Source organism: Elgaria multicarinata, chromosome 4 (assembly GCF_023053635.1).
Source record: "Elgaria multicarinata webbii isolate HBS135686 ecotype San Diego chromosome 4, rElgMul1.1.pri, whole genome shotgun sequence".
Taxonomy (NCBI): Eukaryota; Metazoa; Chordata; class Lepidosauria; order Squamata; family Anguidae; genus Elgaria; species Elgaria multicarinata.
Genome location: NC_086174.1, coordinates 140,264,477 through 140,284,506, shown reverse-complemented (window position 1 = coordinate 140,284,506; position 20,030 = coordinate 140,264,477). Strand labels below are relative to the sequence as shown.

General features: G+C 42.7%; 1 protein-coding gene across 1 annotated transcript; it reads left to right on the top strand.

The window, feature by feature from the left end:
• Positions 1-2,469: 2,469 nt before the first annotated feature.
• LOC134398085 (kazal-type serine protease inhibitor domain-containing protein 1-like) lies at positions 2,470-19,421 on the top strand. Its single transcript, XM_063125292.1, has 4 exons — positions 2,470-2,929; positions 14,485-14,645; positions 15,366-15,510; positions 19,265-19,421. Exons 1-4 carry the CDS (start codon positions 2,470-2,472, stop codon positions 19,390-19,392), a joined length of 894 nt encoding a protein of 297 aa, XP_062981362.1. The 3' UTR covers positions 19,393-19,421.
• Positions 19,422-20,030: the final 609 nt, after the last annotated feature.

Below are 20,030 nucleotides of genomic sequence, written 5' to 3'. Positions count from 1 at the left end.
CCCCACCCCACAGTACAAGGTACCCAGCATATGAAATGCTAAATCTCTAAACTTTAGACAACAAAACCAGAGGGGGGTAGGGGAAGCACCCATATCCATCAGAATGTCCATTAACTACAAGAACCAATGAACTGGAGGGGGAAGGAGAAGGGGTGGGGTGGGGCGGCAATACCAGGAAGCACAAGCCAGTGCAGGTGAAAATGTAAACAAGGTGAAATAGTGCAATAATGCACAGATGTGAAAGTGACCAGTGCTTGACGCGCTAATGAAACGGAGGTGGAAATTGCGGATGCATACTAGGGGAAAAAAGCAGGGTTGATGGAGCCCGAATGAGAACCACCAGTATGAAATGTAAGATCATCATCATCATCTTTATTTCTTAGCCTCCTCTCCCTCTGGACTGAGGCAGGGAACAACATTAAATACAATATCATGTGTTAAGATCTGCGATCACATCATCTAGAATCATCAAAAGAGAATAGAGATAAAGGGATATTGATGAATTACAAGAAGATTATGACCTATTAATTGTCATATCCCACTACCTCCCAGGCAGGACAACCTTGGAACTGGAGAAGTCATCAGAGGAGGTTCAGTTGTGAGGGTCAGGGGCTGTCAGAGAATGTTAACAGTTCTTCTGGAACCACCAGCATTACTAGTCATCACCAGTGGGGACCAACCCTTCCTCTCTGCGTAGGGGGAATATCTTTCCTTTCCCTGCCGAAGGCAACAGATGGGTAGGGGACCTCAACGTGGCAAACATGGAGTTACCCCACAACAGCCTTGTGGGGGAGTTTAGGCTCAGACAGTGGCTTACTCAAGGCAACCCAGAAAGTATCATTCCTCAGCAGGGATTGAAGTCTGGGTTTCTTGCATTCAAATGCAATTCTGAGTCCAACTACACATTCTTTTAATTGTGTAACGAGTAACTGAGCCTATTCAATGTTTTTACTCAAGAGTTTGGATCAGGTCAACCACACACCTGGAGAGGAGGATTAAATTTTCTCCTCTCCATCATTTGCTTCCTGAAATTCACTCACATCCACACAGGCCTGGGTTGTTCAAAAACATGTGGGGCAGGGCAGGGGAAAACTCTCAATAGACTCCAATGGATACTTTTTGGTCAATCTTTAATCCATGCTGGGAGGTGGGGAGGATTTCAGGAAGCAAACAGGCCTATAGGGGGGAGGTTTAATCTGCCTCTCCTGCTGTATGCTGGTCGCAATCAGAACTCAACCCTTGGGGGCTGGACATGTTGGTGGTCATACCCCCTTGGGGCCTGGACATGTTGGTGGGCACTCCCCCTTGGGGGCGGCCATGTTGTCCTCCTTTTTGGTTTCCAAAATATGGTCACCCTACGTTGGGACACATAAAGCATTCCATATACTGCTTTTGTAGTGTTATTTCCTGCTTTTTATTATCCAAAATACTGCAACAACTGTCACTGTGTGGCCTACGACCTAGTCTTTCATTTTGGAAGAACTCTCCACAACCTGGGCTGGCCCTACCATGAGGTAAAGTGAGGTGGTTTCCTCAGGCAGGATTTTAGGTGTTTTTAAAGGACAGCAAATTGTTAGTTACTTATTTTTGTTATTATTGTGTTTCTGTTGCCAGAGATGGGGACAGGTGCATATAGATTTTTCTTCCAAAATAATTTGATTAGCTTGGATATTATGGACCTTGATGTGAAGGTGTGGGGGGGGAGGTGCCATTTGCTGCTCTGCCTCAGGCAGCAAAATAGTTTGGGCTGGCCTTGCCTAGCACCCTTTCCTAAATAAACAGTAGAGGCCATATGATGTAGCTGAGTGTGAAGTTCAACACCTTCTGGCACCAAACAGGTAGGATCTTAAAACAACCTCTACCATTAAAAAAAGAAAGGAAAGAAATTCCAGGCACAGAATCCACTTTATTTTTTGCCCCTTGCAGAACAACAGATACGGCCAAAATATGGGAGTGGGAAATTCTCCTTTTGAAATATTTGACTGTTATTACAGGAATGAGGAAATGTTATGTATATACTGTTATTTTTGTTTTTATGTGATATGTATTTGCAATGAACGTAATGTGTTTTTTTGTGTGTCTTGCATGGTGATTAAGAAATAGATGTTTTTTAAGAAATGCAAAAGAAGACATTCTAAGATAAGGTCAGGCAGGCTCAGCTGTAAGGAGGATAGCATTTCTTTACATATGTGGTAATACTATTATTAGCAGCTGCTTTCTAGAACTTTGTGAAAGAAACTTCTTGACACTTGCACTTCTTTACTGTTAGCGATATAGGGTGAAGCAGGAATCTGGGGCTAATTCCTTCTTAAAGGTCTGTGTGTTTTACTCTAGTCATATTCCGAAAAAACAAAACTGGGATGTGACCTGCTTTCTCCTTCTTTTTCTCCCTCCTTCTCCTTCTCCTCCTCCCCTTTTTTTCTGGCTTCGCTCCAAAGGTCTTTGCTTCTTCTTCATTGCATTCCCAAGATGAAGCCCCTGGTGGTTACAGTTGTACTGGTAGCCCTGATGCAACTTTCTCAGACGTTCCCTGCTTGGTACCACAGAGGATGGTTGAGGTTGTTAAGAGAAGGGGAGAGTTGTGGGACATGCAACTTGGAACTTTGCTCTGTGCCTACGGATTGTCGAGCTGGGACTGTCTTCGATCTGTGCGGCTGCTGTTCTGAATGTGGCAACGTGGAAGGGCAGATCTGCGACTTGGACAAAGGCAGTCATTTCTACGGTCACTGTGGAGACCACCTGGAGTGCCGGCTGGACATCGAGGACATAAAGTTTGGGGAAATCCCTGAGCCGCAGTGCGTGTGCAAATCGCAGGAGACTGTGTGTGGCCCCGAAGGAAAGACCTATGAGAATATTTGCCAGTTCAAAGAGGCTTCTGTACAGAAGGGGAGAAATATTAGCATCCAGCACAAAGGGCCGTGCAAATCAGGTAAGGAACGGCAATGCAGGGTCTAAACGACATACATAAGGAAGCTACGCTTTGCTGCTATTGATGATTTTTCACAGGATACCCGAGGGTTTTAGCAGCATGGCAGTCCTCATAGCTTATGTTTGAAAGCTAAGTAGATGAGCGATTTGTGTTGAACAGTGCAATCCTATGCAAAATTTATTCAGATGCAAGTTCCATTATGTTCAATGGGTCTTCTCCCAGGTAAGTATGTGTAGGACTGCAGTCTGACAGTGCAATTCTATACATGTCTGTTCAGAAGTAAAGTCCATTAGGTTCAATGGGACTTATGCCTAGGTTAAGTGCGTGTAGGATCGTAGTTTCAAAATTAGAGATTTGGCTATCTAAAAGCACAGACAGAAGTGCATCGTTCTCTAGTCCCAGAATTGGAACACATCCTCCCTCTCCGAATCGAGGGTCCACCCTACCACCGCTAATCCTGACATTTCTTTATACAAGGTTCCCCATAAAATAACAAACTGAACCCGTGAGAAGCTCTTTTCCAAGTGTTTTCAATGGCAATAAAACCTTGGATGAAAGTTTAAAAACCTTTTAATGCTTTTTGACATTGCTCCAAAATCTTAAAGGAAGGCACGATTAACATTGTAGCATTCACATATGAATGACTCATCTGCAGCTCAAAGTGGCGTCTGTGTGAAACTGTTGAACACACACATTGCATGCAAGTTTGTATATTAATCATAACAGAGTTTCTTACCTACTGCTATACATAAAGGAACAGTAGGACTGGTGGCTAAGGGAGCATGGAGAAATGTATGGAAACGAAGGGTGTTTATTTAATGGCAAGGACAAGAACCAGTAAGGTTTCTATGATTCCCACATTTGTGAGAAAGAGAAGCCGATGGCTAAAAACAATATTGGAAACAGGTGTGTAATGCTCTAATTTTAGTATAAATTTCCAGCTTAGTACCTGTTTCCAACATTGCTTTTGTGAACCGCCCAGAGAGCTTCAGCTATTGGGTGGTATAAAAATGCAATAAATAATAAATAAATAAATAAATATTTTAAAAGAAAAGAAGATTGTTCCAAAATATCTAATTAGCCACTGAGACTATTCACAGAATAGAAAGGTTTAAGCAATAATAATATCACTAAAAATAGTAGTAGAACTAATAATAATAATAATAATAATAATAATAATTTATGAGAATCTAAGCCATAGATCGCAACCTGATGCCCTCTAGATGTTTTGGACTGCAACTCCGATACACCCTGACCATTGGCCATGTTGACTGAGTCTGATTGTAGTTACCAATCATCTGGAGGGCACCAGGTTGGCTACTCCTGATGCAAGCAGAGTCTGAAAAATAAGATCTCCAAATTACCTTATAGATTTAAACAGATTTCAATTCACCACACGCTGGGCTACAATTTGTTTTTATAATGATGAGCAAACCTTTGCATGCAACTTCACTGCATATGAAAAAAAACCCAATCCAAAAAGATAACTGGGTGGATATATGAGTTATTAGCTCACTGACAGCTTTATAGCTTGATGTGTAAATGATTCATTCTTTAGCAATTAGCATCATTGCTTCGTAGAATTCTGAGTGATTGAACACAGCCTGTGGGGAGAGGCCCAAATGCCCTATGAAGCTGAGCATGAAAGTGAGTCAAAACGAATATATGCAAGGCTTTACCATATGTGATTTGAACATTTTTGAAGGCATGCTAGTTGTATGTAGCATTCGCTCAACACTCACAGCCCGCCCCGCCCCCTTTATCAAAATGAGCCTATTGACCAGGGCAGGATCTACGCTACTGATTCATAATGGTTTATAGCAGTTTTGACAACTGTTCAGGCCCAGGACACATTCCATATACCGTTTTCAAACCATTTTCAAAGTGTTATATCCTGCTTGGTGTAGATTATTTATTTATTTATTTATTACATTTCTATACTGCCCAATAGCTGAAGCTCTCCGGGCGGTTCACAAAAAAAAAGATCTGGCCCTGCAATGTCAGTGAAGTGTTCCTGGAATATTGGCATGGCTTGTGACATTGTGCAACCGCAGTGGTCAGGGATAAGGACAAAGTATTTTGAGGTAAAGTCTATTCTATTTGCAGAGAGGTGCAAGAGTGAGCTGCCCAGAGAGCTTCGGCTATTGGGCGGTATAGAAACGCAATAAATAAATAAATAATAAAGTCTAGAGGTGTCATCAGTTATCACCGTAAAAGGGAGTACTACACATTCTGAACATTTGGACAGCACTTCCCAGGGATATAAGGCGGGTTACCAATGTTTTAATAAATAAATAAATGTAGGATCTTGTATGTTGCATTGAGCTCCTCTTGTTCCTTGATCTGCACAGCACAATATCTGAAATGTTTTAGGGCCTGTTCAGATGCGTAGTGGGTAGCTAGCAGAACAACAGAGGGGAGGGATAATGGAACCACGACAAGTGGGACCCACACATGATCGTGGAACCACACCATGCCCTGTGGTTCCACTACCCATCCAACACTCAGTGGTTATAGTACTTACCTCCGTGTGGTTTAACCGCACATCCCACCATCCTTCATGTGCTGAATGGGTGGCCAACAGCCGGTTCTTTTGGGAAATGGAAAAAAAATGCCCACCGACGATAGAGGACATCCATGGCAGCAAGAGTGGCACCGGAAGTGGTAGTTGCTCTTGCTGGTGGACTGTTGTGTTGCTGCTATTCCCCCCCCCCTATTTTCTGCTGTTTCGGGGCCAAAAAACCATGGGGTTACTCTCAGGTGACACAGGAGCCACTATGGATGCTCGCTAACCATTCTGCAGAAGATGGTTAGCGGGCATGGGTCGACTGCCCCCCTATGGGGAGGGAATTCTCCCACCACACAACATTTTAACCCACTGTGTACTGCATTTTTGAGCAATCTATGGTTGGGTTATCTTGTCATCCCTTAGGGAATCCATATGCCAATGAAATGTATAAATGCAGGGACAAATATCTGGAATGTATACATACATGTATTTCTGCATATATACACAGACGTCAGTGGTGCACTCAAGGCAGGACTTTGGGCCAAAGGGCCTGGGCCCCACCCAGCAAAATGAACAGGAAGAGCCTTAAATGCAGCAGGGCTGTCTTGAGCATTCTGAAGTAAGTGTACATAGTACTAGATAAAGAGCCCACTAAGATCATTAAGTCCAGACTTTAAATGATTCAAGTGCATTATTTTTTTAAAAAGAAAAATAGACTGGTGTCCACTCCCAAGAGGCTTACAATGTACAATACAAAACAGGGGGAATGGGAGGGGAATAAGAGAAAATATGGTAAGTAATGAATGTAAGGCAGTGCACTCGTATGTACTTAGTTAAGAGTTGGAAAAGCGAACTCTAAAGGTTTCTGAGGTTATTTATTTATTTATTGCATTTCTCTACTGCCCAATAGCTCTCTGGGCAGTTCACAAAAATTAAAACCATTCAAAGTATAAAACAACAGTATAAAACCACAATATAAAATACAATATAAAAGCACAACCAGGATAAAATCAGCAGCAGTGCAGAAATACAAATTTAAAATGCAAAAAGGGTTATGAAAATGAATGACACAAATAGAACTGACACAGAGTAGCACTGATAGTATCATCTGTAATTGTGTTTTATTTAGACTATTCACACACAATGATATGTCCTTGCCAGAGTTTGGAAGGCAGCCGTGCTTTGATGTATCGCCTTGTCCCACATGAGATCTGCTGTCAGGATCATCCAGTTCTTTTCATCCAATAAACACATTTGCCGCTGGCTTTGTGCTTTGATCCAGTGGTGCTCGTCTGCCAGTCTCAATCATACTGGAGCTGGATTTGGGATAGGGGTGGGGCATGACAGCCCAAGTGCTTAGTAAGCATTTTACCCTTAGAAAGGATGGAGAGAAAAGTGACATAGCAAGGTGTCTAGAGAAGTCTTCTGCTGGAGATGCTTTTTAAATGGGCGAATCTTACAATTTCATCAAAACAGAAATACCTCCAGGAAACGTTCGTTCCTGACAGGTTTTGGGGAACTTGGAGGAGTTTAACGAGCAAACGAAAAACATCCATTTCCTTTGCTCACATGATCAGGGCCGGTGCTACCATAGAGGCCACTCAGGCGGCCGCCTAGAGCGCCAAGCTAAGAGGGGCGCCGGGCACAGCGCAGCACTCACGCACGTTGGCTGTGAGCCGGCCCGGCCCGAGAATTCAGCTGGGCCTGGGCGGGCGAGATGGCGCCCCACGCCCACCCAGCTGAAGCGAAGCCAGGGACGCTGGGGTGGGGGTGGGGCGGCTCCACGTTCGGATTTCCGGAATGTGCCCAGAAGCCCGAACGTGAAGCCACCGCCCTCACCTCAGCATCCCTGGCTTCGCTTTGGCTGGGCTGGCGCGGGGCGCCATCTTGTCAGCATGAGGGCGATGTGAGGCAGGGGGCGGGGCTCAGTTCGCTCACTGTCGTGAGCGGCTGGGCCTCCAGCAACCCCCCCAGCACTGAAGAAGAGGGGGAAGAAGAAGAAGAAAGAAGAAGCAAGCAGCAAGCACCAGGAGGTGGAGAATAAGGAAGAGAAGAAATGAGTAAGGTAAGACTGAGGTGTGTGTGTGTGTGTGTGTGTGTGTGTGAGAGAGAGAGAGAGAGAGAGAGAGAGAGAGAGAGAGAGAGAGAGAAAGAATGTATGGGTGAATGGGGTGCATGGGGTCTTTGAGTGAATGCATGTGTTCATGAGTGTGTTTGTTTGGAGTGAGTGATGCTGAGTGTGTGTGTGTGCGCACGTGTGACTTGGGGGGGGATGATTTGGAGGTGATATTCCTATGAAATAATGCATTTTAGACCCATAGACGTTCCTTTCCAATTTGTTTGCTATAATTGGCATGATATATTTCTTGCACTTTAAAATAAGTTTAGCAGTTTCAAGTTTCGTGCTTCTTATTTTTTCCAGGAAACATATGTTCTTAAAAATCAAAGTTGGCTTTTTTTTGCGGGGGGGGGGGGGGGAGAGTGAAAGTTGCTCACCTTGCCTAGGGCGCAAAATAGTCTGGCTGCACACGGCGAGAGCAAAAGCCCCGCACAAGTCTTCTGCATTTCAAAGTTGTTCATCTGACAGCACAATCCTGGGCAGGTCTACTCAGAAGTAATTGCTACTGAACTCAATAGAAACTGATTCCCAGTCTCCGGAAAGTATGTATAGGATTGCAGCTTGAGCTAAGGCTAAGAAGTACATGCACTTGTTTGGTTTAAATCCTGAACAGTACCCACGAACTGGTAAGAGATGGAATTATTGTTAAACCTCTTGAGATCAGCGACCACAGGACTGTCAAATGCAACATTTGGGTGACTGGAGAATTTCCTAGGAAGTCTAACACAGTCACATTTAATTTTAGATGAATGAATTTCTCAAAATACCAGTGAGATAAAAAGAAGCTGAAGGGGAGAATCAGGAAGGTAATTTTAAACCACTATAAGAGAGCCTTGGATATAATGTCTTACTGTGCTTCCAGGTAGAGGGCTTCTAGCACTACCAGTCAAAACACAATATTGTGTAGCTGTGCCCTCTTTCCTCCTTGAGTGTGCGTGTGTGTGTGTGTGTGTGTGTGTGTGTGTGTGTAAAGGAAAAAGCAGCAGCAGTGGGAAAACATAGGAGGGTTTCAAGTAGAAGACACGGTTTCCTGGGCCACCTGTAAAATTCTGTGAGTGAGGCAGGGTGATTGCATGATAAAACCGCCCAGAGAGCTTCAGCTATTGGGCGGTATAAAAATGTAATAAATAAATAAATAAATAAATAAAAGTCTTGGGTAGCACCGAAATTTAGTCAGTGTAGATCTGTTGAAATCAATGGGATTTTGTCAGGAATAAAAAACCACACCATTGATTTCAGTGGGTCTACTCTAAGTCAACTAAATCCGGATCCAACCTCTCTTCTGGAAACACCCTTAGGTAGCTTTTCCTTGGGGGGATCTACACTACTGCTTTAGAGTGCTTTAAAGTGCTTTGTAACAGTTTTGACAACTGTTGGGACCCAGGACACATTGCATATACAGGCCATAGCTAGACCTAAAGTTTATCCCAGGATTGTCCTGGGGTCAAACCTGTTCATCTAAGTGCTACACAGGGCATCCAGCGCTCAGGCAGGGACGAACCAGGGGTGATCCCGGGATAAACCTTAGGTCTAGCTATGGCCACAGTTTTCAAAATGTTAAAGTGTTTTAAAGCGCTTTAAAAGCAGTAGTGTAGATCCCACCCTTGAATGGTGTCATTTTTCTGTGGTTTGTGGAGCAGGTTGGACATTTGTTAAAATTGATTCCAAAATGGTAGATTGGAAAGCTTCTGAAGCCTTGTACGGAATTCAAAATTTCCATCTGTGGAGGGGAACAGGGATGCGTGCTGCTGCCCTACCCCCCTTCAACCGTGATCTTCTATTTTTTACTGGGAAGGTTTGAAGAGGATATATAGCCACCATTCAGGTGAGCACAGTTACTGAGCTCCATGCAATCTGGCCCCTGTTTTGACGGTGGTGCTTTGTCACCGCGAGGCCTCCGCCTACCGCACTTGAGTTCCTTCCCGACATCTGCATGGGAAGGAACGCAAGTGTGGACTTTCTGCCACAGCTGCCACTGCGCTGAGCAACTGGAGGAACAGGGGAGGAATGAGGCAGCCAGAGGAGGACGAGGGGAGGGGCGGAGGGTGCCCAAACCACCTCTCCTCCCTCTGACCTCCCTCTAGCTGCCCGTTCCTCCACACTGTTTTTTAAAAATATTATCTGTATCTGTGCAGCTTTGTAGATGCAGATAATAATATAAATAAAATAAAAATAAAAATGGGGGGAGGAATGGTTCCCGTTCCTCTCCCCGCCCCCGGTTTTTTAAAATTTACCTTGGGGTTCTCCTGAGCTCCTGGAGGTCCACCTCCTTCCCTGTCCAGCCGATGGCAACCAATAGGGGGGTGCCATTGGCTGTGACACGCCTCCACAGACAAAAAAGTCGGGTTAAGTGCCCGACTTTTTTTCAGCAGAGTTTCTGGGGTTTGCCCCTGGATGGCTTCGCAATGGTGGCTGCATCATGTAGATGACTTGCCGCTACTGTGATTCCCCCTGGGGCAAACCCGTCATCTAGACAAGCCCCTGGAATTCTGCCTTATCAGTGTTCTCAATTGCACAGAACACTGTCTTCACATTCACTTGATTGTGGTTACATTTCCCCTTCAGACCATCCTAGTAAACATGGGAAGGTCATGGGTAAAAGGTGGCAGGGCATCAGCATCTGTCCCGAATTCCTCCCCTGGATGCAGATGTTTAATGCCTGTATAGGGGCTTACCTTGTTCTGCTTTGCATTCTGGGAAGAGACTAAGGTCAAACATATGGTACAGTGAGTTGTAGCCAATGTTAGCCCTAGTTAGAGAAGGCTCATTGAAATGAATGGAACTTCAATTTAGCCATGACTAAGTTAAGTGCCATTCATTTCAATGGGTCTACTCTAAGTTGGGCTAACATTGAATACAACCCCATGGTTGTGAACAGACAAAATTCCATTTCTATGTGGGATATTTGGTTGAGTAAATAAAGATGGTAATTATGTATTCATGTCTTTTTTCATCATTACAGAAAATGTTCCCTCTGTGAATGAGGTGGGGAAAATTACATTAGGCCCCTACTATCCCTGAATTGTGTGGCGCCCCCTTCATGCCTATAATAATGCATGAAGGGAGATATTGTTAAAGAATTAGGAGTCAACAGACATCTCTCTTTGCCGGAAGCTGGGAGACATAACATAATTACTTCTATGAACAGCAAGTCCACTGTTACCACTCAGATCTCCGAAGAGAGCCATCTCTTTGCCCACCTGCCCCAATATTTTTTAGCTAACAACTCCTCCCTCTCTCTCTTTTTCTTAGTGTCATTCTAAACTGCAATTTTTCTTTTACTAACTGCCTCCCATCCCAAATCCTGCTTCTATTACTTTACATCAGGTTTTCCTACTCCAGATGTTTTGGACTACAAGTCCCAAAACTCCTGACCATTTGCCATTCTAGCTGGGACTGATGAAAGCTGAAGCTGGAAGGTACCAGGTTGGGGGACAGCTGCTTTATATACCTTCAGTACATACAGACTTACATTCCCACACAGAGAGACCTAAGCTTACGTCATCCTTAACTGGGGGTGGGGAGCAAAGGTGTCTTTCCTGTCCCCAATGGCTATAGCATTCCAGGGATTCCCCAAAAGGCCATTAACAAGCAATTTGCCTGATAATAGATAAGGCCAGGTCAGCACTTTAGAATGGCCAAAAAATAAGATATGCTTTACCAAAAAAGAGGACAAAACAGGGTACCAATTTGCATGGGCTAATTTAAATGTATAGATGCAAATTTAGAAATAATTATTATAATTTAAACAGAAATACCTGCCCAAGGGTCTCTACTTCTCTTGCTCGGCTTCGTCCATTTTCTCTCACTGCCCCTCATGCCTGGAATTCTCATCCAGAGCATTTGCGGATCACGAGTTCAATTACTGTTCTTAAAGCTCAGTTGAAAACTTTTCTTTTTTCTACAGCTTTTAGAACTTGACTTTGTTCTCGCTTTCACACTGTTAGTTTTATTGTCCCCTGTGCTTATCTGGTGCATTCTCTTACCTTTTTTATTGTTTTATTATGATTTTATTAGAATGTAAGCCTATGTGGCAGGGTGTTGCTGTTTTATTCTTTTACTACGTACAGCACCATGTACATTGATGGTGCATTATTATTATTATTATTATTATTATTATTATTATTATTATTATTAAATACAGTATAGCTCACCACAGTGGGAAGGCTGGGGCAGGTGACCCATATGCCTGCCTATTCAGTCTGCTGTCCAGGTGCTAATTTATTTATTATTTATTTATTTATTACATTTTTATACCGCCCAATAGCCGAAGCTCTCTGGGCGGTTCACAAAAATTAAAACCATCATAAAACAACCAACAAGTTAAAAATACAAATACAAAATACAATATAAAAAGCACAACCAGGATAAAACCACGCAGCACAATTGATATAAGGTTAAAATACAGAGTTAAAACAGTATAATTTAAATTTGAGTTAAAATTAAATGTTAAAATACTGAGTGAATAAAAAGGTCTTCAGCTGGCGACGAAAGGAGTACAGTGTAGGAGCCAGGCGGACCTCTCTGGGGAGCTCATTCCACAACCGAGGTGCCACAGCGGAGAAAGCCCTCCTCCTAGTAGCCACCTGCCTCACTTCCTTTGGCAGGGGCTCACAGAGAAGGGCCCCTGTAGATGATCTTAAGGTCCGGGTAGGTACATATGGGAGGAGGCGTTCCTTCAAATAACCTGGCCCCAAACCGTTTAGGGCTTTAAATGTCAATACCAGCACTTTGAATGGCTAACTGTGAATGGGTAACAGTTCTTATGGTTTATCTTTAAACAGGACTTGGATTCATGCAGGTTGCCTTCAAATAGAGGACTGCCCTTTGTAAAAAGACACATAGCCACCATAGAATGGCTTGCATTCATAACAATATAAAGGACGACTTATCATAGAAAATATATTTTGATGATGTGCTGTGTGTAATACCTTTACTAGGCCAGCCAACTTTTGACATGTTATCTTAAAGAAACATATTTCTGCAGCATTGAGCATGAACATGGTTTCTGGAGTATCCAAGCTTTTCAAAGTTGCTTGATTAACTGATATTAGGGCATACTTATCTTATTTTAAGAAATAGTTAAAACAGTTGGTTCCTTTCAAGAAAGGGATTGCGTTACCAAATTGATCATGTCACCGAATGGGGTAAGTGGGTGGAGGCTGCAATGAGAAGGATGTCTGTGTGTGGGGAAGAGAATTGATATCTGGAGATTATGACAGTGATAGAGTGTTTGTAGGATTTGAGTGAAAAATATTATGTACAATGGGTAAGCAGCCTGGTGTTCTCTAGATGTCTGGGGCTATAACCCCCATAATCTCTGAGCATTGGTCATATCGACTGTGGCTTCTCGGAGATGCAGTCTAAAACACCTAGGGGGAACCCAGCTGGAAACTCTTGAAGTAAAAAAAATTAAAGCCAAACTCCATACAGTTGGGAATAAACCCACCCATTAAGTGACAATAAAGGAAGGAAATTGGTTAATTTCAAATATTTTAGCTATGTTCAAAAAATATTTGGGGATATTGTAAACAGCTTGCCAAGGATTGGGCTGCTCAGAGTAATAAAAATTGTGCTGTTTAGATTCTTTTGTATCTTCAAAAGCCCCAATCATTATTGTACTTCTTGATCTTTTAATGTGTTCAGAGGACTGGATCCACTCCCTCTAGTGGCTTGATTTAAAAATACATTTATTTATTTATTTATTTATTTATTTATTTATTTATTTTAAAAAGAACAACCAATTTTTTTCCATGTATTTGCCCATCGTACCATGATCGTAATAATTCTACATGGTCCAGTATTTTACAAATTTAATCTGAATGTGCAATTGAAAACTGCATTGCAATTACATTAAAAACTCTGCTCTCCCCAAAAGCATAATGACTTTAATAGCTTGATCAAAATGAAAGTTATAAAATAGAATTTAGTGCCCAAGTGAAATGGCAGCAAATCACATGGTTCACAGTTATAACTGTCCGTCATGCTGGGTTCAAAATTAACAGCTACCATTCAGGAAAAAAAAGTCCCGAGCATTCTTGTAAACAGATGGGATGCTCTGCCTTGCTGTGCGCAGCAGTGGTAACAGCAAGAATGAAAGCAATGTTTACAAAATGTTTTAAAAATTGCCAGTTTTGTCTTGTGGCTAGAGGTCGGGCTGCAATCCTACATACAAGAGCCTGCTTGAATATTATGGAAGTCGTTGGGATTTCAGTAGCAAACTCTACCTTTCGGTGTGAGAATCACAGCTTCAACTCACTGGCTGGGTTCACGCATCATGTTAATCCACCCTCAGTTGAGCCGTGGGTTATCATGTTGTCTGAACGGTGTCTCAAGCCATCTTATGAAACCATGGTTTGTTGTTGGGTTGTTCAGGGTGGTTAACAAGCCACACTGCATGGTTAACAAACCAACCTTTGCCCCGCCCCCTCCTGTGGTCCCAATCTGGTTTGGCCCCTGTGCCTGCAATTTAGGCCCTTTCTACACCTATGGATTATTCCAGGACAATGGAGGGAATATCCCTGCTTGCTCCCGGTATCCCCTGTGTGTCATTTGGATGCACAGGGATGATCCAGGGACGATCCTGGGGGGAAAGGCAGCTGTTAGAAATGGCCATAGATTGCCAAAATAGGATCCAGTTGATGGTTTGTTTGTTTTTTGGCAATGCAAATTGCGGGTGCAGTTCTTCGATCGGGATCAGGAACACAGTGTGTGGGGGTGGGGTGGGGCTGTAAAGTCCCTTATCCCCACTCAAGTTTCTTGATCTGGACTGAGTCCCCATGCTAGCTTTTATGTAAAGAAAAACAGGCTTCTAGCTACATTTTTAAAAATTACCTGTAGTTTGACCCTAACACGGCTTCCTGTCTGGAATTACTCCTTGTTCTAGAAAATGTTTAACATGATTATTGACAAATGTGTCTCTTCCAGCTCCTGTTATTTCTTTACCACCTCAAGACACCCAGAATTTCACAGGGAATGACATAATTTTCGGTTGTGAGGTATCTGCTTACCCCATGCCACACCTTGAATGGAAGAAAAAAGGAAATAAAATGTTTCTTCCAGGAGATGATGCTCATATTTCAATTCAGGTATACTGTGTAAAGTAGGTAAGGTGATATAATCATGGGGCCATCTCTTTATTTGAAGCTGCTGGGAGGCATAGGCCTCTTCCTACAACAAAATGGTGAAATTCCTCATCTGTAAAGCCTGTGTGGTTGGGTGGGGGATGTTAGCATTCGTTTTTAGGTGCTAGCATTCGTTTTTAGGAGTCAGACTTAAATTTGTTAATTCATCAGTCCCTTTTTTAACCCATATGTAGGGCTGAAGTTTTTTTGCATCAGTAGGGCTGAATAATATTTTAAATCTGGATAAATTTCTAGATATTAAGAAGACTAGGCACCTGCAATTCTTTTTTTAAAATGTTACCTATTATGTATCCCCCCCATGAGGCCAAAATGACAAAAATGGCTTTCTTAAGTAGGTACAGGCTATATATTTTAATTAAAATTATTCTATTAAAATGCAGCAAACCCATCCGTGAGTGGGGCAAATACGTTAATTACACTAGAAGGAAAGGATTGGTGGATGGTGATACCATCAGAGAGCAATATATAGGCTAACCATATCCTGTATCTTTAACATTTGTATAGAAAAGAGAATTTCAGCAGGTGTCATTTGTTTGCATTCAGCACCTGGTGAAATTCCCTCTTTATCACAACAGTTAAAGTGGCAGGAGCCCTGCCCTCTTGACCAGATACAAAAGACCATCATCCTAAATATTTTCTCTTTGTCTTTCTTTTTTTCTCAAGGCAAGAGGGGGACCTCGGAAATACAGTGTGACTGGATGGTTACAAATTCAAGGAATCAAGAAATCAGACGAAGGTGTCTACATATGCCAAACCAAAAACAAATATGGGTTTGCCATTTCATCTGCCAAGCTGAAGGTTATTGATGGTAAATTACTGTATTTGCATCAATCAGATCTGTAACAAAAATAAGAAGCTTTCAAATGTTGGTTAGCTAACCTCCCAATGGCCATGCCAATTGCTCATTGGTTCAGATTTCGTGAGGGTATCTTTATAGGCAACGAGAGGCAACGAGTGGGGTGCCGCAGGGCTCAGTCCTGGGCCCAGTGCTCTTCAACATTTTTATTAATGATTTGGACGAGGAGGTGCAGGGAACGCTGATCAAATTTGCAGATGACACAAAATTGGGTGGGATAGCTAATACCCTGGAAGACAGAAACAAACTTCAAAGTGATCTTGATAGGCTGGAGTGCTGGGCTGAAAACAACAGAATGAAATTTAATAGGGATAAATGCCAAGTTCTACATTTAGGGAATAGAAACCAAATGCACAGTTACAAGATGGGGGACACTTGGCTCAGCAATACTACAAACGAGAAAGATCTTGGAATTGTTGTAGATCACAAGCTGAATATGAGCCAACAGTGCGATATGGTTGCAAGAAAGGCAAATGCTATTTTGGGCTGCATTAATAGAAGTATAGCTTCCAAATCACGTGAGGTACTGGTTCCTCTCTATTCGGCCCTGGTTAGGCCTCATCTAGAGTATTGCGTCCAGTTCTGGGCTCCACAATTCAAGAAGGACGCAGACAAGCTGGAGCGTGTTCAGAAGAGGGCAACCAGGATGATCAGAGGTCTAGAAACAAAGCCCTATGAAGAGAGACTGAAAGAACTGGGCATGTTTAGCCTGGAGAAGAGAAGATTGAGGGGAGACATGATAACAGTCTTCAAATACTTAAAAGGTTGTCACACAGAGGAGGGCCAGGATCTCTTCTCGATCCTCCCAGAGTGCAGGACACGGAATAACGGGCTCAAGTTAAAGGAAGCCTGATTCCGGCTGGACATCAGGAAAAACTTCCTGACTGTTAGAGCAGTACGACAATGGAATCAGCTACCTAGGGAGGTTGTGGGCTCTCCCACACTAGAGGCATTCAAGAGGCAGCTGGACAACTATCTGTCAGGGATGCTTTAGGGTGGATTCCTGCATTGAGCAGGGGGTTGGACTCGATGGCCTTGTAGGCCCCTTCCAACTCTGCTATTCTATGATTCTATGATTCTATATGCCAAATGAAAGCAAATATGAGTTTGCCTGTTCATCTGCTGGGTTGACAGTTATTGACTGTAAATTATTGTATTTACATAAATGGGCAATTGGGATGACCGTTAGGAGATTTGGCTAGGGAAATGAAGTTTCAGTGGACATCGCTTGATGATAGTTGATAAACCACATAATTAATTCCTTCCTTATTTACAATGCCATCTTTGGCTAATCCATAACTCTCAACAGCTAGATTATGGATTGGTCTTTGAAACAGGGAGAGGCTGAGTTATCATAGGTACGGGGCCACTGGAATAAACGTAAAATATTTTAGGATGTGAACCAGAGACAGGGAGCAAAATAAGGCTTGGTGTAGCATGTTAGAGGTGAAATAGGTCTAGAATAGCCTTCCCTAACGTGGTGTCCCCCAGATGTGTTGGAATGCAACTCCTATAATTCCTGGGGATGATGGGAGTTGCAGTCCAACACATCTAGAGGACACCAGGTTAGGGAAGGCCGGTCCATAAAAAGGAGCTGGAGAGAAGATACCTTATTGCTCAGACCAGAGAGAACAAGCCTGACCTGGTAGCTCACCTCATGTGCTCTGGCCTTTGGCATACAACTCCCATCATTCCTCACCATGGGTTATGCTGGCTAGGGCTGATGGGAGTTGCAGTCCAGCAACCTCTGGAGGGCCACAAATTGATCAGCGTTGATGTACAAGTATCTGCTTGGGTCGTCTGACCAGTTCTCCGCAATTTTTGCCAGAGCTTAGTGATGGTGTTGAATCCCTGCCTCACATCCCTCAGGGTCTCTGTTCAAGATCTGGCAGTGGTTTAAGATCCTAACATCAGTGACAGGGCTGTAGCAATAGGCTTTACCGGCACTGCAGTATCGGTGATGGCCCCTGTTCCCAATGTGATCCAGAGGGAGAGGCGGGTAACAAATTATTATTATTATTATTATTATTATTATTATTATTATTATTATTAATATTATTATTATTATACAGCAGTGCTATAGAAGAGGGCATCATGGGGCTGGGAGCATGAAGGGAATATGGATCTTTCATGCAGTATCCTTTGAACTGTGAGAGGGGAAGTTTCCTTGGTATGAAATTAAGGCATGCTATACCTATGGCACCACACATCACTGCTTCACCACTGTAGCTATCCCAGTTTAACACAGAGGAGGGCAACTTGTGGACTTCCAGATGTATTGGCCAACAACTCTCATCAGACCTCACTAACATATGCAATGGGGAAGGATCATGGGAACTGTAGGCCAAAATATCTGGGTGTTGCCCTCCCTTGGTTTCTCAGGATTAAGCTGTGCTTCACTTGAAAATGGAAGTCATCTTTTAATACAATAGAGGGAGCATTTTCATGTGTTTGATTAACTTAACATGCATTTTCTTTGGTGTGGAGCTCAAAATACTTTGGTTGGTTTTTTTTTTTATTCCCTATAAACTGGACATATGAAACTGCGTAACATTGAGTCAGGTTGTTGGCTCAGATAAATCAGTTTTGCCTACTCCAGGAGTATCAAACATCTTTCAGCCTGAGGGCTGAATTCAATTTTGGGGACATTTTTGTGGGGCATTTTCTTGTGGTGGGTGGGCCCAAAAGTAAAAAGAGGCGGGGCAAAGGCAAAAGGGATGGGTCCTCAAATTACAAAAATACCAGCATATTTTAGCTTAAAGATGCAATCCTACCCATATTGGTATAGAACTGTCAAGAAATACTTTTGTAAGCCGCCGTGAGAGCCTTTTTTGGCTGAATGGCGGCATAAAAATCCTTAAATAAATAAAAAATAAATAAAATAAATAATATTTAGACAGAAAAAAGCTGGGGAATGTTGGGGGTTGTAGGACTTTTTTGTGTCTAAACATGGATAGGATTGTGCCCTAAAGCTCGTACTGACAGGGGACCCTTAGGAGAGGCATTTCAACCTTTTAAAATGGGCGGTGTGTATGTGTGTATGTGTGTGTGTTTGTGTGTGAACTGTGCAAAAGCTGGAAAACCACCAAACAATCAGTGGTTGGGGGGAATGAGGGCATGACCATATGGGGACCCCCAGAGAGCGAGATTGGGCAGGTTGGATTAGGCCTGCAGGCCTGAAGTTCAATACCCCTAGTCTACTCTGACTGTAGCTTTCCAAGGCCTGAGGCAGAGACTTTGTCCTAGAGAACCTTTTAACTATAGCCGCAAGGGATTTGACTTGGTACCTTCTGTAGGCAAAGCAGGTGCTGTATCCCTAAATTATATGGCCGCCATATAACCTTTATTACTGATCCTTATGACCACTCCCTTATTATATTCATACTAGCTTGACTTGAGCAAACCATCTGCGCACTAATACTTTATTGCTCAGTATCATACTTTTCCAGGGTTTCCGCAGGCACCCTGAAAAGTTGGGTGCTATTGGACTCCACCCCTCCCTCCTAAATGCTTCCCCCCACCCCGCTCTGAGCTGTGTTTATATATCCTGTTGCTTAGCAACACAAAGTTCTTTTCATAGCTCGGAACCTCCAGCATGTCATAGCTCAGAACCTCCATGCCACGCGTTGCCTTAGCATTTTATGTAGTTATATCTCCACCCACCCACCAAAAGAAAAATTAAGACTAGCTGCGTCTTACTCTGCAGGTTCATCATCATTTCAGAATATCCCTGGCAGCTGGACCACAAGGGACAAAACAGATTATGGAGACTATTTTGAATCTATTGAAGACGACGAAGAGGCAGAATATGAATCTGGAGACTATGGAAAATGAAACAAGTGCCGATTGTGTAAGGGGATATGTGTGTGTCCAACCCTTTCCCTATCAACTTTTTTTTTCCTTTTAACTTGTGTGATCTGCACCCAGGCTCACATTTCACAACAAAATGTTATATCAAATTCTAGAAATTATCAGCAGTGTGACCAGAGTGCATAAAAGTATGCCATATGATTTTAATAATAATTGACAAATGATAAAACCTCTGTATTGGCTATATTCAAAGTATTGCACAATGATCATATTAAGTGATAAAAGGAGAGTTCTAAATATATTAAAGTTCTAAAAATGTATTAAATAAGCCCCCTCCAATTTAATAATAATAATAATAATGTTGATAATAATAATTTATTTCTTACCCGCCTCTCCACTTGCATCGAGGTGGGGAACAACAGTGAATATAAAACACATTAAAAACTGATTAAAAACATAGCATACATGATTAAAACATCCTTAAAACATCCTAAAAACATTCTAAAAATGTTTTAAGCCTTTGCTCAAGTAGAAAGCCCCTCTCTACTGTACAACCATAGGACAGGAATGGTCCTAGTAGGTCTCAAGAGTCGTAGGCAGGTTGTGAAGCTGGGTTTTGGGGAGTTCAAGAAGGTGCATAGAAATGAAGACATTCCCAAGTC

Coding starts and splice junctions, on each gene's coding strand:
- LOC134398085 (XM_063125292.1), top strand. CDS start 2,470: ATGAAGCCCCTGGTGGTTACAGTTGTACTGGTAGCCCTGATGCAACTT. Junction 2,930..14,484: donor CAAAGGGCCGTGCAAATCAG/GTAAGGAACGGC, acceptor TGTCTCTTCCAG/CTCCTGTTATTTCTTTACCA. Junction 15,511..19,264: donor CAAGCTGAAGGTTATTGATG/GTAAATTACTGT, acceptor CTTACTCTGCAG/GTTCATCATCATTTCAGAAT.